This window comes from Myotis lucifugus, unplaced genomic scaffold (genome assembly GCF_000147115.1).
Source record: "Myotis lucifugus unplaced genomic scaffold, Myoluc2.0 scaffold_9, whole genome shotgun sequence".
In the NCBI taxonomy this organism is placed as follows: Eukaryota; Metazoa; Chordata; class Mammalia; order Chiroptera; family Vespertilionidae; genus Myotis; species Myotis lucifugus.
This window is the reverse complement of record NW_005871057.1, coordinates 8,116,503-8,139,692: the sequence shown is the minus strand read 5'-3', so window position 1 is coordinate 8,139,692 and position 23,190 is coordinate 8,116,503. Positions and strand designations below refer to the sequence as shown.

General features: G+C 36.8%; 1 protein-coding gene across 1 annotated transcript; it reads left to right on the top strand.

Moving 5' to 3' along the window:
* Positions 1-4,473: 4,473 nt before the first annotated feature.
* Positions 4,474-21,717, top strand: TSPAN19 (tetraspanin 19). Its single transcript, XM_023749727.1, has 8 exons — positions 4,474-4,539; positions 4,630-4,702; positions 10,457-10,581; positions 12,016-12,090; positions 15,196-15,306; positions 17,236-17,379; positions 18,560-18,643; positions 21,649-21,717. The coding sequence occupies exons 1-8, from the start codon at positions 4,474-4,476 to the stop codon at positions 21,715-21,717; spliced, it is 747 nt and encodes a 248-aa protein (XP_023605495.1).
* Positions 21,718-23,190: the final 1,473 nt, after the last annotated feature.

The window sequence follows — 23,190 nt, the reverse complement described above, 5'->3', positions numbered from 1 at the left end:
TTATAGACTATTCAAACTCTTCACTTATAATGGTCAGACGAGCATATTATGTTGAAATCCACATGTAAAAATTATAAGCTTAATTTTTTTGTAATTATGAAATTATTTAGGCTTTTCCTAATATATATATATATAATCTATTAGTAATCAATTAATTTCTAAAACTAATTTAAAATAGCTAATTTAGTAATAAGCTAACTTGAAGATGATGTATAGATTGCTTTCCTTCATAAACCTTACCTTGTCAAACAAATTGAGGGCAAAAATAAAAATATTGAAAGTTCTGGAGATGAATTAATCCATGATGAGTGTTACTACATCTCTTATTTCCTCATGGTATTTTTTTTACTTTGGAAAAAGACTGAAAACTATATCAATTAGCCATACCTTAGTGATCACTAATTAATATCACTAATTACAGAAAAATATAACAATTATTTCAAATAGTTATAGATTATAAATCAATTTAATTTGAAACTATTATTTAATGATGCATTGTTTAGCAGAAATCTATTTCATTGCAATCTTCCTAGAAATTATAGCCTAAAATTGTGTATGTTAGTTTGCCAATAACCTTTTAACCTGCGTAGGTTTTTTCATTTTATAAGTAACTTTTTTAAAATTAAATTTTGCTCTTATTTGAAAATCATTTGTATGTCTGCTTGGTTTATATCCTATTGCCCTAACACAACATATTTCTCTAGAGCAGTGGTTCTCAACCTGTAGGTCGCGAACATCGGAAAACACATGTAGCATATCAGATACTTACATTACAATTCATAACAGTAGCAAAATTACAGTTATGAAGTAGCAACGAAAATAATTTTAAGGTTGAGAACCACTGCTCTAGAGAGTATGTAGTATTTTTTGAGAAAATGAAAAGATGAAAGAGAGCTTTTTATTCCTCAGATATCTGATAAGAATAAGATTTATTTGAAAATATTAATTGATGGTGGGCTTTAGATTAATAGTATTCTTCTTCAACAGATGACTTATTCTTTATATGGCAATGATGTGATTTAAATACTCCAAAATATCATTGTAGTACTCAAATAACTGCATAGTAGGTATTGGCTTGTTTGTTTCATTTTTTGAAAGATGATTATTGAGCCATCATATATATTTTTTAATATGTTTTTATTGATTTCAGAGAGGAAAGGAGGGAGAGAGAAAGAAACATCAATAATGAAGAAGAATCATTGATTGGCTGCCTCCTGCACGCCCTCTACTGGGGATTGCACCCACAACCTGGGCATGTGCCCTTGACCAGAATCGAACCCGGGACCCTTCAGTCAGCAGGCCGAGGCTCTATCCACTGAGCCAAACTGGCTAGGGCAAGCCATTATATTTTTAATAGGCAAACCAAAGTATTAGATTCTTAGACCTCTCTTCTCTTTTCCCACTAAAAGACTATCCCAAACCTTCAGGTTCCTTCTCTAGCCTCTTTGTGCTCTCTTCCTGCAGCTGCCAAGACCCCCTGCTTCAGAGTCCATCACTTTCCCACGGTTCTCCCATTTCCCATCCTCATGCCCACCTCCCTTGTATAACCCTAATATTTCTATACTAAGATGTGGTATAATGAGATTAATAGCTAGCATTTAGCCAGACACTGGGTTCAGTGCTTTATAAACATAATCTCATTAAGTTTTCACAACAGCCCTATGAGGTATGTGCTATTATAAGGGTCATTTACAGATGATGACTTATATGGTATATATCCCTGGGTTTGAATCTCAGCTCTGCCACATATTAACTGCGTGGTATCAAGCAAGTTATTTTACTTTTCTGAGTTTCTTTCCTCATTGGTAATTCTGAGAGTCATAGCATACTAGTGCTGAATTTGCAAAATGTTGATGGTCAAGGGAATCATTAGAAATGACACATTTTAGGATGTGGGGTAATGCTAATAGTTTACATATTTAAGCTCTATAAACCTGGGTCAAGTTTCATCATGGCCTCTTGCTAACACCCAACTGCTGGCAATTCTATTTCCTATTATATCCTTCATATCCTGGAATTGTTCCACAGCCATCTTGCAGTTCAGATCACATACATTTCTCATGAACTAGTGCGTTAGCTTTGAAAATTGTCTCCCTGTCTTTGACTTCTGCACTGATGACAGAATTATGGTCCCCCAATATGTTCAGAAAATAAAAGCAGATTTTAGCAGAGCATACATGATCTTTCACAATCTTTATTTCTCTAGCCTTACCTTTCATCTCTTGCTTCTCTGGTCCATGCCCCAATGCACTTCACTGTAAAGCTTGTGGACACCGTGTTCTTCCATCTGTCTTGAAAACTTCCTACCTCTACCCCATTTTTATCTAACTGTCTTAGTCATTTTTCAAGGATCATCTCAAATTCATCTCCTCTTTGAAGCATCCCAGTTCCCTTTATTCCTACCCCAACAAATATTTCAGGTTTTAATTGATTCCTTGACAGTTTTTATTATTTAATCATTTTTGTGTTCCTATCTCCTGGAACTTAGAAGGAACTTAAAAGCAATAATAAAAACAATTAGAGTATTAATTAGTTGAAATGGCACTATGAAAAGGTCAAATATTATAAATTATCCTTCCTTACAGCATTTATACTATTATAATTACCCCTGCTGTTGGACCATTGATTAACTAATCAGGAAATGAACAAAAGAAATACCGCACCAAAACAAAGTATTTGCCTACAGTGAAAGAAAATATAGATATTTCGTGCTACAAATATTTAAACAGGACCTGCACTGACTTGTTGTGTGTCTTTGTGTTTGCACATCTACATTTTCATTGACACAGTTTCCAGTATGTGGGGCTTGTGGACAGATCAGCACATGACATCTCCTCTTACCATTCTGTGCAAACATGACTGTGGGCTTCCTTGATTCGTTGCTTAGACACCCTGTTTTCTGTGTTCTAACTCTTTCACATGAACTCCTTGCTGTGGTCTAAATGTGTGCGTCCCCCAAATTCACGTTGCAATCCATACACCCACTGTGATGGTGTTAGAAGATGGGACTTTTAGGAGGTGATTAGGACACAGTGAATTCCTCATGAATGGGATTGGTGCTCTTATAAAAGAGATCCCACAACCCTGGCCGGTTTGGCTCAGTGGATAGAGCGTTGGCCTGCGGACTGAAGGGTCCCAGGTTCGATTCTGGTCAGGGGCGTGTGCCTTGGTTGCGGGCACATCCCCAGTGGGGGACGTGCAGGAGGCAGCTGATCGATGTTTCTCTCTCATCGATGTTTCTAGCTCTCTATCCCTCTCCCTTCCTCTCTGTAAAAAATCAGTAAAATATATTTTTTAAAAAAAAGAGATCCCACATTGTACTCCAGCCCCTTTTACCAAACGAAGATAGAAGAAGTTTGAGACCTGGAACAGGGGTCTCACCCAGCCATACTGGCAAACTGATCTTGACTTCTGGCCTCCAGAACTATGATATATATATTTTTTTTTTACTTATAAGCTTCCTAGTCTGTGGTATTTTGTTTTAGTAGACCAAATGGACTAACACACTGCTGTTTTGAAGTTACTGTGAACATCTTCCTTACCAAATTGGTTGTCTTGGAGAGTACTGAATTCTCACTTTTTTTTTTTTTACTTCTATACCAGTAACACCATTTAGAAATTTCTTCTCCTATCAGTTTCTATAAGAACCTGTTTTTATTATCTTCTCATTTTGTAAGAGCATGCTTTAAAAAAAGTCCAAATTCCTAAACATATCATTCTCTCCCCAGAAAATTTTAAAACATTGATATGTAATAAAGCAACAAAAAAACAATGGGGTGTTGGTTTTTTCATAGAAGTTTTAGGAAAATTGGCATGTGGAAAAATTAGTTAAAACAACCTTAAGTTAGTTCCTTTCCTTATACTCTGTACCCTAATATAAACAAATTAAATAATTTAATCTATTCATTCATTCCACAAATATCTGCTGAGTACCTACTATGTGCTAGACTATGGGGTTATGATGATATACAAGACCTATTCTCTTCACATAAAGACCTCAGAGACTACATAGGTAGAAAGACATGTCAAGAAGAAAATAGGCAAAAATTGAGGTCAGGCAACAGCAAGACCTCAAGAGGAGCTGTCTTTATTCTGGCAAAGAGTAGGGACATGAAGAGATGAAGGAAAGGAGAAAGAGTGTTAAGACTGGAAATCAAATAAAATATTCTACTTTCTGAAAATTGCAAAAAGTTGATAAAAGCAGCTATTGACATACTATAAAAATTCCTCTAGGTCTCAACTGTCTAGCCAAAAAATGCAGATAGAGAAAGACAGGTACAGTTTCAAGATAATGTCAATATGTTCTTATATTGAGAGGGCAGAAGGGAATGTGATATTGACCACTGGTATGAGAAGGAAAAAGTACAAATAAACAACATTAGCAGAATCATTTAAAATTATTACTATGGAAAGTGTTTGTAGTAAAAGTTTTGCTTATCTTTTCAGAACCATCAGTATCTTGGGAGGAAAAGAATGTTAAGGAAAAGCAAATCATTAATTTTAAAATACTTTCTTAACCTCATTAATGGAGCTTTCCTGGTAAGATTCTTCAAAATTATTTAGTCTAGAAAAAAATGCAATGAATTTTTATTAGCAATTATTAAAAATCACATTGACTTTTTTTTGTAGGTTCTTGGACTTTTACTCATGGGATTTGCTGCATGGCTTTTATTGGATAGAAATAATTTTTTCACTGCTCTAAGTACGTACCTATTTTCATTTTTCTCTCTGAATTAAACAAAGTATTCCATTTTGAACAATTGCAGGCATGGTTTATTCAGCAGCTGGCCGTAGTTCTCTAAAATTCCGTTTTTTTTCCTCTAAAGGTCTTTGTCATTTGGTTTTAGAAACAGCTTATTAAATGGCAGGGCTTAAATCCAAGACCGTAAAGTAGAGAAAGTTTTGAGAGAGAAAACTAGGAATTTTGGACAAGAGGAATGAGAGAATTGGAAGATTATAATTATTTTACTAACTCTGGACCTTTACAAGGTAGACTTGAAAAGATAATGGAGATCAACATAGATTCACTGCCCAAGTTAACTATTCTCTTCTATTCTCATCACCACATGGTTAGAAATAAAATATATTTCCCATACAACCAACGTAAGTGTCCATCAGTGGGTAAATAGATAAAGAAGATGGGAGATAGATGATAGATGATAGATAGATGATGATGATAGATGATAGATAGATAGATAGATAGATAGATAGATAGATAGATAGATGAAAGAAAGAAAGAAAGAAAGAAAGAAAGAAAGAAAGAAAGAAAGAAAGAAAAAGAAAGATTATTCAGCCATGAGAAAGAAGGAAATTCTACCATTTGTGACATAATGGATGGACCTTGAAAATATTATACTAAGTGATATAGACAGACAGAGAAGGACAAATACTGTATGATATGACTTATATGTAGAATTAAAAAAACTTTGTAAAAGCAGAGTATAATGGTAGTTATCATGGCTAAGGAGTGGTGGAATTGCAGATATATTGTTTAAGGGTACAAACTTATAATTAGTAGATAAATAAATTCTGGAAATTTTATGCACAACATAGTAATTATAGTCAACAACACTGTATTATAATTCAAAGTTACTAAAAGACTAAATCTTAACTATTCACAATACAAAAGAAATAAAAAATATGTGATAGGCTAAAGGCATTAGTTAAGGCTACTATAGTAATCACTTTGTAGTATATAAATGTACCAAGCCAACACATTGCACACTTTAAACTTACACAATGTTTTATGCCAATTTTATCTCAATACCAATATTTCCCATATAATTTTGAACTTGAGGTCAAAAGACTCTAGGATTAATCTCACCTCAGGTATCCAAGATTGTGAAACACAGAACCTATCAGCAGCCATATTTTATCTTATGAATTGAAACACAGCAGCAGCTGGTCTGAAGGAAAAAGTAAGAGGAGTCAGATTCCAGAGAGAGACAGAGATAAGAGAGAGACATCATACTTTCCCCAGTGTGTTTGTTCAGATATTTTGTGCATGTCTCCAGTATTTTTTAAATATATTTTAATATATAATATTTTTTATTTTTACATATTTATGTAAATCCTAGAGGGCCAGGCCACAAAAATTTGTGCCCTGGGGGGGGGGGGGGGGGCCCTCAGCCCCGCCTGTGCCCTCTCGCAGTCTGGGACCCCTCGGGGGATGTCCACCTGCTGACTTAGGCCCGCTTCCCGTGGGATTGGGCCTAAGCTGGCAGTCAGACATCCCTCTGGCAGCCCAGGAGCCTTCGGGGGATGTCCACTTGCCAGCGGGGAGCAGGCCTAAGCTGCAGTTGGACATCCTTACCGCTGCTGAGAATGCAGGAGAGGCTCCTGCCACCACCTCTGTGCTGGCAGTTATCAGCCTGGCTGAGCAGAGCTCCCCCTGTGGGAGCACACTGACCACCAGGGGGCAGCTCCTGCATTGAGTGTCTGCCCCCTGGTGGTCAGTGTGTGTCATAGTGACCAGTCCTTCCCAGTTGTTCTGCTGTTAGGGTCAATTTGCATATTACCCTTTTATTATATAGGATATATTTAAAATATCTTCTAAATATGAATACAGTAATTGAATACATTTAACTTTATTTTTTAAATGTTAGATCTTTACATTGTCTTTATTTTACCATATCATGGTATGCTGTGGTCACTATGGACTGAAGTTTAATAGCCTAAGGATTATTTTCATATAAACATACTCAATTGGCAGAAAGGAAGCCACATTTCAAGTACTCAGTGACCATATGTGTCTATGGGGTATTGTCTACCTTATTGGAAATAGCAGATGTAGAACTTTTCCTTCATTTCATTAAGTTCTACTGGACAGCACTGTTAATTATTAAATATATGGCAAAACCATCTACTATAAGAGCCAACCTATTTCTTAGTGGATATCAAGTAAGAAAAAACATGTTTATAGAAAAAAATAAAGCTAATTAAAAAGGTTTAATATGTAATACAGTGCTATAAAGTATTGAATAATTTAGCTAAACTTCAGCTATTCCTAAATGCTTAGTATCTTTACTCTCTTCTTTTTGTATAATACTTTGCTTATAGAAAAGTATTCATGATGTCTGAGTGCATTAGGGATTTGCTCAGAGTAAGTAAATGGGTGTATGGACCTTTCTATTTCTCTTTTGCTTCACCATAATAATGACAATAGTCATTTCCACTTATGTAGTACTGACTGTGCCAGACACTGGGCAGAGCACTAATTTAATAATGTAGTAATTGTGTGCAGCAACTCATTTTTTCATTTTCCCCCTCCATTTTGGACTTGACAGATAATTCTCATTAACCCTAATGTTCTTACTTATGAAAAACCCCTGCAAAGGTAGCCAGAAACTTATTCTTTAAGGTTTTTTTTTTCAAATAAAATGGATATTTAATGTAACAAACAAGAGAGAGATTGCTGCGTCATTCAGAAATCCCAGTTCTTTCTATATTGCTGCTCTGCTATTTCCTAAAGTTGTCTTTGATTGGCTCAACACCAGGTTTGCTTTCTAGCATGTGAGATGTGCAAAAGAGAAGTAGAAGGCAAGTGATTTTCTTATTTAAAGAGGGAAGGCTAGGGTTGCACACTTTATCCATGTGTTTAAAATAGTAAAATCTCAATTATGGTTTCAGGATGTGGAATTGAAAACCATTTGTTTTCTTTTTTAAAATATATTTTTATTGATTTTTTACAGAGAGGAAGGGAGAGGGATAGAGAGTTAGAAACATCGATGAGAGAGAAACATCAACCAGCTGCCTCCTGCACACCTCATACTGGGGATGTGCCTGCAACCAAGGTACATGCCCTTGACCGAATCGAACCTGGGACCCTTCAGTCCACAGGCCGATGCTCTATCCACCGAGCCAAACCGGTTTTGGCTTGAAAACCATTTTGAGGCAAGAAATGTTGGGCCCTCCCCTCTTTGTTATCCCATCTTTTAATTAATTTACCTATTTTTAAAGTATTCTGCCCTCACCTGTCCATCTGTAATAACACCATGTCACCTAAAGTCCTCAACTGTCTTTTGCCACTGCAATAGCCTCTAATAGCCTTGTGCTCTGATCTCCTTTCTCAGCCATCTTCCGAATGCCACTGAAGTAATTCACTTAAAAGGCAAATTTAGCTGTGTAACATGAAAAGCCTTTCTCTGGCTCCCATTGCCATTATTTATTCAATGACAAATATACTTACAGAGAATATTTTATATGTTGGATGCTATTGTGAGCTGAGGATATAGTTGTATACAAGAAAGATAAAGGTCCTGTCCTCATGGATTTTAATTTTGGTGAAGAGGACTAGAAAACACCACATAACATGTCCATTATATGTTCTTTGCCAAACCTCCCCAGTCTCACCAGCCTCAAACAGTAAGCACCAGCAAAGCAGGGCTTCCTACACAATGCGCTGTTCTGAGCCTCCAGATGCTTCTACTGTTCCACTGTAGATATTTCTAATGATCATTTAAAGGCTAAACTCAGGTGTTACCTTCTCCCCACCCCCTACTGGATTAGGTGCTCTTGTACCCAAAAGTATGCTGCTAAATGTTTAACAGGTTTTGGGATGGAGAGTTTTGATTGATGGTATTTGTTGATATCTATGGTTTTACCACTACTACAATGGCCAGTTTTAAAGTGCCAATGTGAAGTGACTTGGCTTTCATATTTTTCAAACAATTAACAGTTGCCTTTTTCCCCCTCACCCAAGGATATGCTTTATTGATTTTTGAGAGAGAGAGAGAGAGAAGTAGAGAAACATTTATATGAGAGAGAAACGTCAATTGGTTGCCTCTCATACCTACTGGACTGGGGATCGAATCTGCAACCTTTTTTGTGTATGGATGACACTCCAACCACCTGGCCAGGGCAACAGTGCCTTTCATGAGCCAGAGCAAGTGGCTCAAGTGGCTCCAGCACACCACTGCCTGTCCCATAGAACCTATGGCATATTTTATATATTTATTTTTCTTGCTTTTAAATAAGTATTTACTGAGCAATTAGTGTTCTACTGTCTGTTCCATAGCATTAAGCATTTAACAGTTAATTTATTGAAAAAAAATATATATAGATATAGATATATTTTTTTAGAGGCCCTGTGCACGAAATTCGTGCACTGGGGGCGGGGGCGCGGAGTGGGGAGGTCCCTCAGCCCAGATTGTGAAAGGGCGCAGACGAGGCCGAGGGACCCCACCAGTTTACTATTGGGGCGGGAGAGGGACACGGGAGGTTGGCCAACCAGGGAGGGACCATGGGAGGGCTCCTGGGCGTGTCCAGTCCATCTAGCTCAGTCCCAATCAGCCACACCCCAGCAGCAAGCTAACCTACCAGTTGGAGCGTCTGCCCTCTGGTGGTCAGTGCACACCATAGTGAGCGGTTGAGCGGCCTTAGCATATCATTAGCATATTACTCTTTTATTGGTTGAATGGCCGACCAGACAACTGGACACTTAGCATATTAGGCTTTTATTATATAGGATATTCCTCTAGTACAGAAAGCTCAATCTAGACGTGGAGAGAATAAAATATAGCTTTAATAGGGCCATATTAGCAATAAACTCAGGGTAGCTTTTGTACATAATTTAGGTACTTAAATTTATTTGATGAATAAATAAATAAATAAATGCATATTTGAATGTGCATTAGTTGTAGAAAAGTTCATCTTAGTGAAACATGGAAATTAAACCGGAACGCATGATTTTTCCTCTGGGAGGGATGCGAAGGGGATTTCCTGGGTTCTTGTCCAGGTGGATTCAAAGAATGAAGCCACGGACAAAAGGTGGTATAGGAAAAGGTGGAAATTTATTGGGAAACAACCACGTGGGGATGGGGAGAGAGACCCAATAAGTCCCTCTTTCTTAAGGTTTATAAAGGCTGCAGTTCTTTGTGTCCTGATATCCCCTCTGATTGGTCACTATAGCAGCTTCAGAGCTCAAACCCCACAGTGGGGTTCTGTTCTTTTTCTCCCTTTTGTTTTTCTATTCCCTGTGGCCTTCCTCTTTATTCTGTAAATGAGTGGCTTCCTCTCCCTTTTTTCTGTAAAGGTAACCCTTCTGGCAGATCCCAGCACCCTTATTCTGTGAATGTATGCCTTCTGGCAGCTCCCAGCTTTGCAGCCCTGCGGTTCTCCCCCATGGACCCCCTAATTCCTAAAACTCCCTAAACCTGCCTATTTTACCCCTAACAACTCCATTCATTAGGGAAAAAATGCTTATTTTTATGGAAGATAATTAAGATAAGGCAAAGGTAAAGATTTCTTCAGAAACTGAAGAAATTCTCCATCATGCCATTAAAAGAAGAAAAGTTGTTTCTACAAGTAAGAGGGTCTAGAAAGAAGTTTTAAGAAGAGTGAGAAGGAATCCTAGTAATTTGGTGATAGTTGCTTAGAGAAAATTTGGGTTGCTGCATTTATTACTAAATAGAAAACAAATATTACTTAACAATAAGTTATTTTATTATTTCCACAGATGAAAGTAATCACCTGATAGTATATATTTCTGGAATTTTAATTGGAACTGGATCGGCTATTGTTCTTCTTTTTCTCTTGGGTTATTTGGGAATTCAGTATGAAATCAGATGGCTCCTAGTTCTGGTATGTATTTCATTTCAATAGCCTGAAAGTGTATTTTTTATTTGAAACTCCAGGTCACACAGTTGAACTGAATGATTTATGTTATGACAGCATTGCAGTACAGTGTGCCCTTGGGCATAAGGCAAATAAATCCACCCCTTCCAAGAAAGGGTTCTAGGTAGAATTTGAGGGGAGAGTTTTCCATGGATCAAATCTATACCTCAATTCTTGTGCCCTTAGATAATTAATTTTTAGTACAAAGTCAATAGGGATCTGTTTTTTGAGGTGATCTACAATTAACTAACATAGGAATGTGAAGATTAATATCAGTATAAACTATATTAAAGTCAACAAGCATTGTAGCTTAGCATGCAAAAGGAAACATATCCTGTAGTCAGCACATTTTCTCCTTGTGCGCATGCCATGTAGGAAACGGACTTATAACTGAGATCAAAATTAATTATTTAACAAAGAGAAATGTAACTGCTGAGAAGAGCAAACTCTAGCCTCTGGCTAGTATTCTCTCTCCCAAGACATAACATGAAAATATAAATTATAAACCGAACATGAGCTATTTACCATACATGTGGTAGCTGTAGATCACAACTAACACACTTAGATGGACTATAGTGTTTAACATTTCTTTTAAATCTAATTAATTTTAATTCACAGGCACTCTCCTGTCAAGAAGATAAATGAGAAATTTAACTGCAGTCATTGTGTCTTGCTGGGAAGAATGCAGAAATACTTACCTTTCCTGTAGCACTAAAGGTCTGGGTGGTCACTCTAGACCAGTGGTTCTCAACCTTCCTAATGCCGCGACCCTTTAATACAGTTCCTCGTGTTGTGGTGACCCAACCATAAAATTATTTTCATTGCTACTTCATAACTGTAATTTTGCTACTGTTATGAATCGTAATGTAAATATCTGTTATGCAGGATGTATTTTCATTGTTACAAATTGAACATAATTAAAGCATAGTGATTAATCACAAAAACAATATGTAATTATATATGTGTTTTCCAATGGTCTTAGGTGACCCCTGTGAAAGGGTCGTTCGACCCCCAAAGGGGTCGCGACCCACAGGTTGAGAACCGCAGCTCTAGACACTGATTTTCAGTATACACTAGTCAAAGGAATTGACTAATTGAATTTCCTTCTGTGACAGTTTTAGATCTGAATGAAGACAGTGTCAACAACATCGCCTTAGACCACGTAACCTGTGAGGGTTCTATCACTTCCTTCTTTCTTACTCCTATCCAAATGTTCATTGATATATATATTTGTTGCTGTTTTGTTTGAATAATTTTGATATTGTATATGAGAACAGGAAATGTAAGCAATACCTATGTATATTTTAAGACTATTTCATATGGTGTACACTTTCCCATCATTGTAGCATCTAAAAATATATTAAAAGCATAGTTGTCATCTCTATTTTTCTTCTGTTTTAGTATGCAGTACTGTTAATGTGGGCCTTTGGTGTTCAGGTTGTACTTTCAGCACTCATATTCACAAAGAAAGAAGAGGTATGGAAAGATCAGCCTTTTTTTTTGAAATCTAAAGAAAATTGAATATGTTAGATTTTGAGACCTATAAGCCTATATTAAAAGCTAAAGGTAAATGTCTCTGGGGGTAAAAAGAGTCAATGAAACTACTAGAATTCTATACAGGAAGGGGCCAGGTGCAGATGGGAAGGGTGGGTTTGGGAACTTGTCTTTTACTCTGTTTGCAGAAGACTGAGAATGTACAAATAATAAAGAATGTGGAGGTAGAGGAGAAGATGCTGAGTGTGGGAAATCCAAAATTGGCCCCCCAGCCTGCCCTGGCTACCACTGCTGACCCAATCACTTTACTATATTCTCTTCTATAAAGAAATATTTTCAACTTTTATTCATTTAAAATTTAATAATTTCATTAAGTAGATTGGAAAAAAAAGATAGACTGAATAATTCATGTATTTTGCACTGGTATGGCCATGAGTAAGATAGTTTAATTAGGTAAGTTCAAAATAACACATAATAAATTGCATGAAGAAACTTTTCATAACAAAACCTACCTATTACAGCCTAAGGTTACTTTCAATCCTTCAAGAAATGTCTGTTTCAGGGTAGTTGGGGCTGTCTTTGTATTAGGGGAATTGTCCTATAGTAAAAAAGAGCATGGACTTGAAGTCATACAGATTTGCATATGACTAGATATTTAATAGCCTGAAGCTTAGTCTTCATCTGTATACTCTGGTTAATGCCTATTTACCTTACAGAGAAACTGACAATTTTCAAAGTTCCTGTCATAGAGTAGCTACTCAAGAGCCCTCTTCCTTCCCTTCATTAATTTTAAATGAGCTCTTGGTTAATTCCTTGCTTCCTGGCATTCAAATTATCTCTATATGTAGGCACCTATGTACTAGTAATGGCCAAACCCAACAAAATCTTCCTTTAGAATACCACTGCCCTCCACCTTTATTAGCTATCTTATACTTCGCATCTACCCTGGGTATCTAACCACTCAGGACCTGTTGTTAATGGCCTGGCATTTGTAGCTAAAATTTCTTCTCTCTATCTCCAAAATGTGTGTGTGTGTGTGTGTGTGTGTGTGTACAGCAGGTAAGTTCTATAAAGCTGCTTTGGTGAAAAAGCACCAGTTTCCAACCCATAAGCTTCTAACTAGTGATAGAACTAGTGATAAAACCTGAATATAATACTTAAGAAACCTTAACACATAAATATAGTGTATCACTGTCATTGATATTTACTTAAGTATTATTTACATACTTTTCTCTATCTACTTTAAGAATAATAAAAATCATCTATATATATAAAAGGCTAATATGCAAAGTGTCCCCTTGGGAGTTCCACTGGGAGACCGGGAGTTCAATCGCTCACTATGACATGAGCTGACCACCAGGGGGTGGTGAGAAATGAAGGGAGGTCCTGGCTGGAGCTGGAAGGCCCCGATCCGCCCTGATTGCCGGCCAGGCCTGGGGACCCTACCTGTACACGAATTTTGTGCACCAGACCTCTAGTTTAATAATAAGCCATGAGCCAGAGACTGTGATAAGCATGTTCTAGGCATTATATTATTGATCCTCGTAGAGGTTCACTGTTAGTCCTACTTTCTAGTACAGGAAACTGAGGCTCTGAGAGGAGAAATACTTGCTTAAATATATTGTGGCCAAATGACAGCCGGGACTAGAACCCCTATTAACTCATCCCAGAGAAGAATAGCTTTGTTTACATTGATTTGTCTTCTACATTCAAAGTCAATTAAGCTTTTAGGAGCCTCTAAATCTCTTATGCCATTCACAACGCCTAATTCAGTGTTGGAGATGCACTAGGGCTTCACAGTATATATGTCAAATTAAATATGTGTGAGGGAATTTTTTTATATAGTAGTCACACAGATTATTTAGGAAATTCACTTTACTCTTATGTACAAAGGTGTGATTCATAAGTACTTTGGATCTCCCAAATAGTGCTTAGAGGGTAAATGAGAACATGAATCTGTCCTCTCCTGGCAACACTATAGAATGGGAAACATCATTTTCTATTCTCAATAAAAATTAACTTAGAGAATAAGTTAGATAACATATAGCTCTAAGTAACATTTTATGTCATTCTAATCTTCTTACATATATTAAAGCATAGATATATAAGTAACTGCATAAATGTTTAACTTGTACAGATGTTTTAATTATTATAGTACTAGAGGCCCAGTGCATGAAATTCATGCATTGGGGCGGGGGGTGTTCCTCAGCCCAGCCTGCATCCTCTCTAATCTGAGACCCCTCAGGGGATGTCTGACTGCCAGTTTAGGCCTGATCCCATAGGGATCCCATAGGGATCAGGCCTAAATCGGCAGGCAGACATCTCTCTCACAATCCGGGACTCCTGGCTCCCAACCACTCACCTGCCTGCCTGCCTGATTGCCCCTAACTGCTTCTGCCTGCCAGCCTGATCACCCCCTAACCACTCCCCTGCCAGCCTGATCGACGCCTAACTGCTCCCCTGCTGGCCCGATTGCCCCCAACTGCACTCCCCTGCTGACCCAGTCGCCTCCAACTGCCCTCCCCAGCAGGCCTGGGAACCCCCAACTGCCCTCCCCTGCCAGCCATCAGTGGCGACCATCTTGTGACCACATGGGGGTGGCCATCTTGTGTGAGGGTTTGTTGGTTAATTTGCAAATTACCTCTTTATTATATAGTATTCTCACCAGTTATTTAATTTTGATTATTCAAAGACAGCAAAATATAAGGAAATGTCACTAGACTGGAATTTAAATAAAACATATATAGACGTCTCAGCTCCTCTTCCTTATTCATGTAAACAAAGCAAATAATTAAATTCTCTAAGTATCTGTCTTTATGTTCATAAAATGGAAATAGTATCTGTTCTTTCTAAGTTTTGGCATTTTTGAGGACCAAATTAGAGATTAGTTATGAAAGTCATGAACTTTTGAATGCTTAAGTAAAACCAAATACATCAGTACTCACTGAGATTGTTAAAAATAGGTATAAGGAAGAAGAAAGCTTTTAGACATAAGCAAAAAACAAAAGGTAACTTTGAATACCCTTTTATGAGGAGACATAAGGAAAGTTCCCATCAAAATTTCACTTTTTATCCAATTTTCAACAGGTTCACCAAGTATGGCATGATGAAATTGATTTAGTCATTTCTCAGTATGGATCTAAAGATGTGCCTGAAGACATACTTAAGTGGACTATTCTGAATGCTTTACAAAAAACAGTAAGACAAAATTAGCATAAAATAAAAATTAGATGTCAGAGGTGATCATTGTAGGACAGAGAGGAATAAAGGGAAGGGTAGAGGACAGGGACAGAGAAAGGAGACATTCTTTTATTTCTTCCAAAACAAATAAGGTATAATTGCGTTGTCTCCACTTACAGATCTTAGTTGTCTCTTCCTTTTGTAACTTACAGCTCCTTTTCTGGGTTAAGTGATGTGCATTTTAACCTGGTTTCCCTGGGAAAGTGTTGGTGGTCTTTGCCAAGTAGGGTCATCAGTCCTCCTGCACCCTTGGGCGGTAAGTGTGAGCACAGTCCGAGCTGGCAGCAGAGTAGCATGACGGCTCCCATTTGAGCCTCCATGTTTGGATTGCTACACAGTAGCTTTGTGATCCAGGACAAGTAATTTTCTTAACTTCACATTTCATATTAGTAAAATGGGCAGAATAACTTCTACTTCTAGTTGGCAGGAATAAATGAAGTAATATAGAGACTATTTAGAAAGCCTTAAGTCTGGAACATAGCAGGCAGCTAATATTTATTAGCTAATGTTGTTAGGGTTATTATTGAACAGTTCAGCTATTTCTGGGCAGTGAAGGGAATTGGTATGGTCAGCCAAATAATGTACAGGAAGAGATCAGCACCTGGAACATTTACATAGTACCAGTTCCTTTTGTGAGTGCTTTGCATGTATTAACTCACTTTATTCTCCCAACCAATGAGGTCAAACTATCATTCTCATTTTATAGGTGGAGGACAGAGAGATTCAGTAACCAAGCCAGCATCACCCAGTTAATAAGTGGCAGAGCCAACATCCAGTCCTAGACAATCTAGCACTAGATTTCGTATTCTTAACTGCCTCTTTAGATGCCTCACATAGAAATAGTTCATTAGTTTTGGTACCTTTACTAAACAAAATGCATTTTAGGAGAATTGAAATGTAATTATAAATGTTTTATTCTGCATATGTTTTTTTTTCCTGATGTATGTGAATTGTAGAGGTATCCCATTTCCAGATTGCATTACAACCCTTTTTTTATGGTCATAAACTGATAAACGGGAAAACAAGTCTATGTATGACATTACTATCATTAATGAGAATCCAGCTTAAAGTTCCTAACCATGAATATAATTGATATCTTATATGTAGGTTTGATTGATTTAACTAACTTTTAATATCCAAGCTCTAAAGCACTATTGTAGTCATTCAACATTCCCAAGTTCTTGTCAAAATTGTTGGTACATATTATGACATAGACAATACTGATGTTATAACTTTCAATAACAAGTTTAGAAAAACAATGAAATATTCATTTTAACCTTCTCTTGTTTTCTAGGTGTCAAATATATAAACTGATTTTTTTCACATCCTCCTAACTAACTCAATAGGATAGGAAATGAGACATTTATTATCTCTGTGACTATCTTCCTTATCACCTTTTTGGTTCTTTGTTGCAGTTTTTCACACAATACAAAATTGAAAGTTAACATCTCACATTAATCCTAAAGAAAGTAGATTAACCCTCTTTATGTATACTAAACATATATGGCAGCATGGGGATAAATATATAGAAAGATAATTGCTATAGTTAAGAAGAGGATTCTTTCTTCTATGTTCTGGCCTGAAACATGGTTGTAGATTTGGTAAATCAAGCATACCTTTCATTCTGGGCTCCTATAAATAAATTCAGACATAACAATTTCAGCCAAACATAGTCCACTTATCAAGTAGAGATCTTTACCTCTTGTTGACATCAACAATAGCAGCAACAATATAATAGATTAAACAAAAGTGTACTTATTTACTTAATTCACTACATTTTAACGGAGAATAAATTTATCATGAAAACACTTTAATGTGCATGAGCATTATATAATTAACTGCATTTTGAATATTTTATGGTAAAATTCATAAAAATCTTTTTCCTAGTTGCAGTGTTGTGGCCAACACAATTACACAGATTGGATAACGAATGAGAATAAAGAAAATTCAGAACAGGTGCCATGTTCTTGCACGAATTCTACATTAAGAAAGTGGTTTTGTGATGAGCCACTGAATGCAACTTACTTAGAGGTAAAGATAAGTCAAAGCCGCCGAAAATATTTTACAGTGACCTTTTAAAAATTTTATTTTGCAAGTCAACTTATAATTCTGAGCCAATTTTTATATAAAGACAATGTTATTTCTGGTGGGTAGGTTCTTCAGTGACTTCCCTAAATTGAACTCATATTTAGGTGATTGCAGTACTCTCTCAGGTATATAATAAATAAGTAAACTTCCTGGGAGTATTGTATGTGATCTAAGTGCTACTAGAACTTGGGATGCCATCAACCTTTCTCCTCAACCTTCCTTCCCAAATCCTTGCAGAGGAAGGGGGCGCTATTGGCAACTCTCACTATTGGTCGGAGAGCTGCCATACCAGTATTAAAGAGAATGGAGATGGGCAGAAACTGAAGGGAGGGGATCCCAGCAATGACAAAAGTGGTATTCAGGTAAATTTGGCAGAATTGAGAGTACAGGTTCACCTGGAGCAATGACTATTTACAGGTATGGAATGTTGATGAACTAGAGATTTCCATCCCAAGAACTTCTAATACTTTGTATAGTTTATTTACTAATGTCATTCTAATTTTAAGATGTATCTTTTAATTATATAATTTATTCATAAATAAATAGAGGATTTAAAAAAAATTTTTAATATATTTTTATTGATTTCAGAGATGAAGGGAGAGGGAGAGAGCGATAGAAACATCAATGATGAGAGAGAATAATTGATTGGCTGCCTCCTGCGAGCCCCACACTGGGGATAGAGCCCACAACCTGGGCATATGCCCACACCGGGAATCGAACAGGTGACCTTTTGACTCCAGGGCTGATGCTCAACCACTGAGCCACACCTGGCTGGGCTAGAGGATTTTTTTTGAAGCTTCTGCTATTTGGGTACTAATCATTTTAGGTTCTAGTTATATACCCTATTAAGTTAAAATTGTCTGCAGTTAAATCCCTCTAAAACAATAAATTTCTGATTTAAATTTCATGACAACATCTTAGTAACTTTAAAAGTAGCAAGCAAGGTGTCCTGTCATCACATGAAGCTCCCTGGATTAAAACATTGTCTCCAGTTAGACACTGACTTGTTTTTCAGACTTTATTAAATGTCTAATGTCTATGTCTCTTCTTATTGGTAATGGAATTATGTAGAAAACTATGTCAATCTCCAAGTTAACTTAAGTGACTTTTTTTTTTTCCTTAGGGTTGTGAAAATAAAATCAACACATGGTATCAAGCTAATGCTTTATCATTAATTGGAATTAACTTTGGACTTTTGGTTTCAGAGGTAAGGTTTTGTTCCTGTGTTTAAATATAAAAAATATTAAGTATAAATAATACAGAATAATCTATGGAACAAACAGCTGGAGACCTAATCAAACAAGTTAATCTAACAGTGGTTCTCAACCTTCTGGCCCTTTAAATACAATTCCTCATGTTGTGACCCAACCATAAAATTATTTTCGTTGCTACTTCATAACTGTAATGTTGCTACTGTTATGAATCGTAATGTAAATATCTGATATGCAGGATGGACCCCTGTGAAAGCGTCGTTCGACCGCCAAAGGGGTTGCGACCCACAGGTTGAGAACCACTGAATAGGAGCCAGGATCTTGAGACTGTTAGCACCAAGAGAGGGATTGGTCCAGCTGGAGGTGATATCCCTAAATCAGCTAAGTCAGTGGGGATTGTTAATAAGGGGTCATACTGGCTGGTATCCTATAATTTCACTGCTTTGTGATATTTAAAAAATAATGATTCCTATCTCAGCAGCCAGAGCACCATGTTGGCAAACTTCTGAAATTTGGGCAGATGTTTGACTTAGTAAATCTATTCACTCATAGACTCATTCATTCATTCAGAAAATTTGGAGGGTGGTGAATATCTGCTGTCATTCAGATACTGTACTAGATGTTAGAGATACATCTATGTTGTGGAAGCAACATAGACATATTTCATGACCTGAAGGGTGCCAACTACAGAGCTGAGATTCAGAAGCAAGAATTCATTTTCCAGTCTCAGTGACAATTGATAAGAGCAAGTAAAGGCTATGGATTCAAGAAAACTGTAAGTGGACAGATTATTACAGTGCAGACTATAACATTGGAATCCTATCTAATAATAGCCAAACATGGTAATTGACCATACCTTCGCTATGCCTCCCATTGGCTAATCAATGAGATATGCAAATTAACCACCAACAAAGATGGTGGCTAATTTGCATCCTGCAGGCAGGGCAGGACAGTGCAAGCCGCCAGCACCAGCCGCCATCCAGGCCCCCGTAGGCAACACCAGAAGCCGCCTGCCTGCCGCTGGGGACCCGATCAGGTCCTGGGCCACAGGCATGCCGGCCCCGCAAGCCCCAGGAGCCACCAGATATGGCAGTAACTCTATCAGTAAGCACTCTGAAAGTCAGTGGCATAAATACACCAATTAAAAGACAGATTATGAGGGTGAATCAAAAACGAAACCCACTTTAAATATAAAGACACATATAGATAAAAAGTAAATGAATGAAGCTGCAACCTGTTTTGCTCAGTGGATAGAGCATTAGCCCTTGGACTGAAGGGTCCCAGGTTAGATTCCAGTCAAGGGCATGTACTTCAGTTGCTGGCTTGATCCCCAGTCCCTATCAGAGCATGTGCAAGAGGCAACCAATCAATGTGTCTCTTCCTTTCCCTTCACTCTCTCTAAAATTCAATGGAAAAATATCCTTGGGTGAAGATTAACAAAAACAAAGTAAATGGATTAAGTAACATTAAAGAGATTATAAGAAAAATATATTCCAAATTTTGTTAGTTGTATAATGGTTATGTTTAAATTATTAACACCTAAGAAATTGGGTGAAGGGTACATATAATATGCTGTAGTATTTTATAGTTTTTTTTTTTTACATGTGTGAGATTATTTCAAATTAAAATATTAAAAAAATAAAAATTAATAAAATATTAATTGAAATGTATCTGCATTACATGAAAAATCTCCTAATTGCTTCTAGCATAATTTATTAAATTGTGCTAAAATTTACAAGGGTTTAATTAAAAAATATCTTAATTCTAAATGATATAATAGAAAATATATAATAGTGCAGTTATAAGCACTTACCTGAAAATAAATATTTAAAAGTGAATTTAAAGAAGGGATTAGCCAAAGAAAATATATGCACAACCCATGGACACAGACAACAGTATGGTGATGGCCAGAGAGAAGTGGGGGGCAAGAGCTGGGTAGAGGGGGCAAAAGGGGGGAAATAGGGACATCCTATATAATAATAATAAAAGGCTAATATGCAAATTGACTGAACGGCAGAATGGCCAGTTGCTATGATGTGCACTGGCCACCAGGGGGCAGACGCTCAATGCAGGCGCTGCCCCCTGGTGGTCAGTGCACTTCCATATGGGGAGTGCCACTCAGCCAGAAGCTGGCTCATGGCTGGCCAGTGCAGAGGTGGTGGCAGGAGCCTCTCCCACCTCCGTGGCAGCACTAAGAATGTCCAACTAATGGTTTAGGCCCAATCCCTTGGGGCCTAAGCCTTTAGTCAGACATTCCAGGAGGGCTCCCTGGCTGCCAGAAGGATGTCTGACTGCAAGCTTAGGCCTGATCCCTCAGGGAGTGGGCCTAAGTCAACAGGTGGACATCCCCCAAGGGGTCCTGGACTGCAAATGGGTGCAGGCTGGGCTGAGGGACGCCTCCCCACGAGTGCACAAATTTTTGTGCACTGGGCCTCTAGTGAATATATAAATGCACAGTTTGGCCAAAGTAGGATGACAGGTTTAATCTCTGAATGATGATAAAGCAAGACATTCTTAAAAGCATTAGCATAGTTATTTTGAAATGCTTTTGTGTCCAAGCTGAGAGTGTAAGGAAAGACTGAGGGGGTGGTAGTATCTGTGCTCCATTTACTACCTACCTTTTACACACTACTTTTCATAATCCTGTGCCAAAAAGAGGCAGTTTTGTAAGATTAATGATATGGTTAGAAAGATGAACAAAAAACGGATCAGCAATTCATCAAGGCCACTAGCCCAATGATAGCCCATGTAATTAAAATTTAACAGTCTATTCATTCTAGTTCCCTCTATAAATGAACTTGGTGACACGAGGTTACTCTAGAAGACTCTCTCTGTAGACTTCTCTTTCACAACCATATGTACCTTACGCTGAAATTTCTCACCCTATTTCATCTTTTTTCCCTTTACAGTATGCATGTTAGTGATTACATAGTAAATACTAACATTATAAATTATTCTTATTGATTACATTTTGATCTGCTATTGTTTCCTTTTCTTCCAGGTTTTGCAAATCTCATTAACTGTCTCTTTCTTCAGACATATCAAGAACAGAATATTTGCAGAAATGTGATCTTTGGATTTTAATTTGTCTGGAAGAAACCAGTTAATTTGCAAAATAATCACAATGTATTCTTTTATTCCAAAAAGTTTCTGAATTACATTAATGAAGTTTAGGAGTCATTGAAGTCATTGGTTATATGTAACATAAAATTTTTGGAATCATAATACATCACTCCATGAACTTTTTATTTGGTTTTTCAACATATCAAATATTTCAAAATATCAAAATATTCTGCAGTTTAGAAATTTACCTTGAGTTATTTTCTGAATTCATGGAATATTAAAATCAAAATGTAGTTAAATACTATGATATATTTTGAGTTTCTTATATAGAAAATATTAATTAGGCAATTATAGCATGTACCTTACATTTGCAAATTTTAAGAAAATGATGCTGATTTATAGGAAATTTAAAAGAAAGATTGAAAATCTTCATGATACATCTCTACTGAACTAGTCATTTATTTTTTCTGATAATGCTTACAAATTAATAATAAACTTAAAATTTTAGAGATTTGGATATATTTTGGTGGTAATAATATCATATTAAAATAACAATGATTTTTAACTGTGGTAGAAAAAAACCTATTCTGAATGACCACTGAATTCCAATACTTTTTACTTGCTCTTCATTTGCTTCTCTTTTTCCTTAAATTTTGTTCAATGTGTGTGTGCACAATTCCCTGGAGGAAACAAAAATAACCTAGTTTTCTACTTTCTTAAAAATGATAGTGTGAGAACAAAAAACAGTGTTTTGAAAAATAAAAATAACTACTATAAAGATGTGAGCTGTTTTTATATCATTGTTGTCCTTTATAGCAAAAGGCTGTCTTGACCTTGAGAAAATGAAGAAAGGATAGAGTAACTGAAGATCCTACATTGCTCCACCCCTTTAGAAGGCTCACACTCATGTACTAATTCAATCACATCTCTTTTCATCTATATGTTCAGTACATTGAAGGTTTTAGAGACCTGTAGAACTTTTTTTTTTATTATTATTTCATTGATTTTTTACAGAGAGGAAGAGAGAGGGATAGAGAGTTAGATACATTGATGAGAGAGAAACATCGATCAGCTGCCTCCTGCACACCTCCTACTGGGGATGTGCCCGAAACCAAGGTACGTGCCCTTGACCGGAATCGAACCTGGGACCTTTCAGTCCACAGGCCAAAGCTCTATCCACTGAGCCAAACCGATAAGGACCCTGTAGAAATTTCTTAAGTCAGCAAAAAAGAAAATAGAATTACCATTTTCTCAAAAGTGACTTGCAAATAGACGTGCCTTATATTCTTTAAGGAAAATTATCTTGGGATTTAAAGCTCATTTTCAAATTCTTATTTTCTCTAAAACATTAAGAACATTGATAGCAAAAATCTGTCTCCTACTTGGTAGTTGAAAGTGGACTTACTGGTAATCACATCAATGTTATAGATTTGATTACCTTTATTTGATTTTGCATCAAGGAAACAAAAAGGGTTCTCTT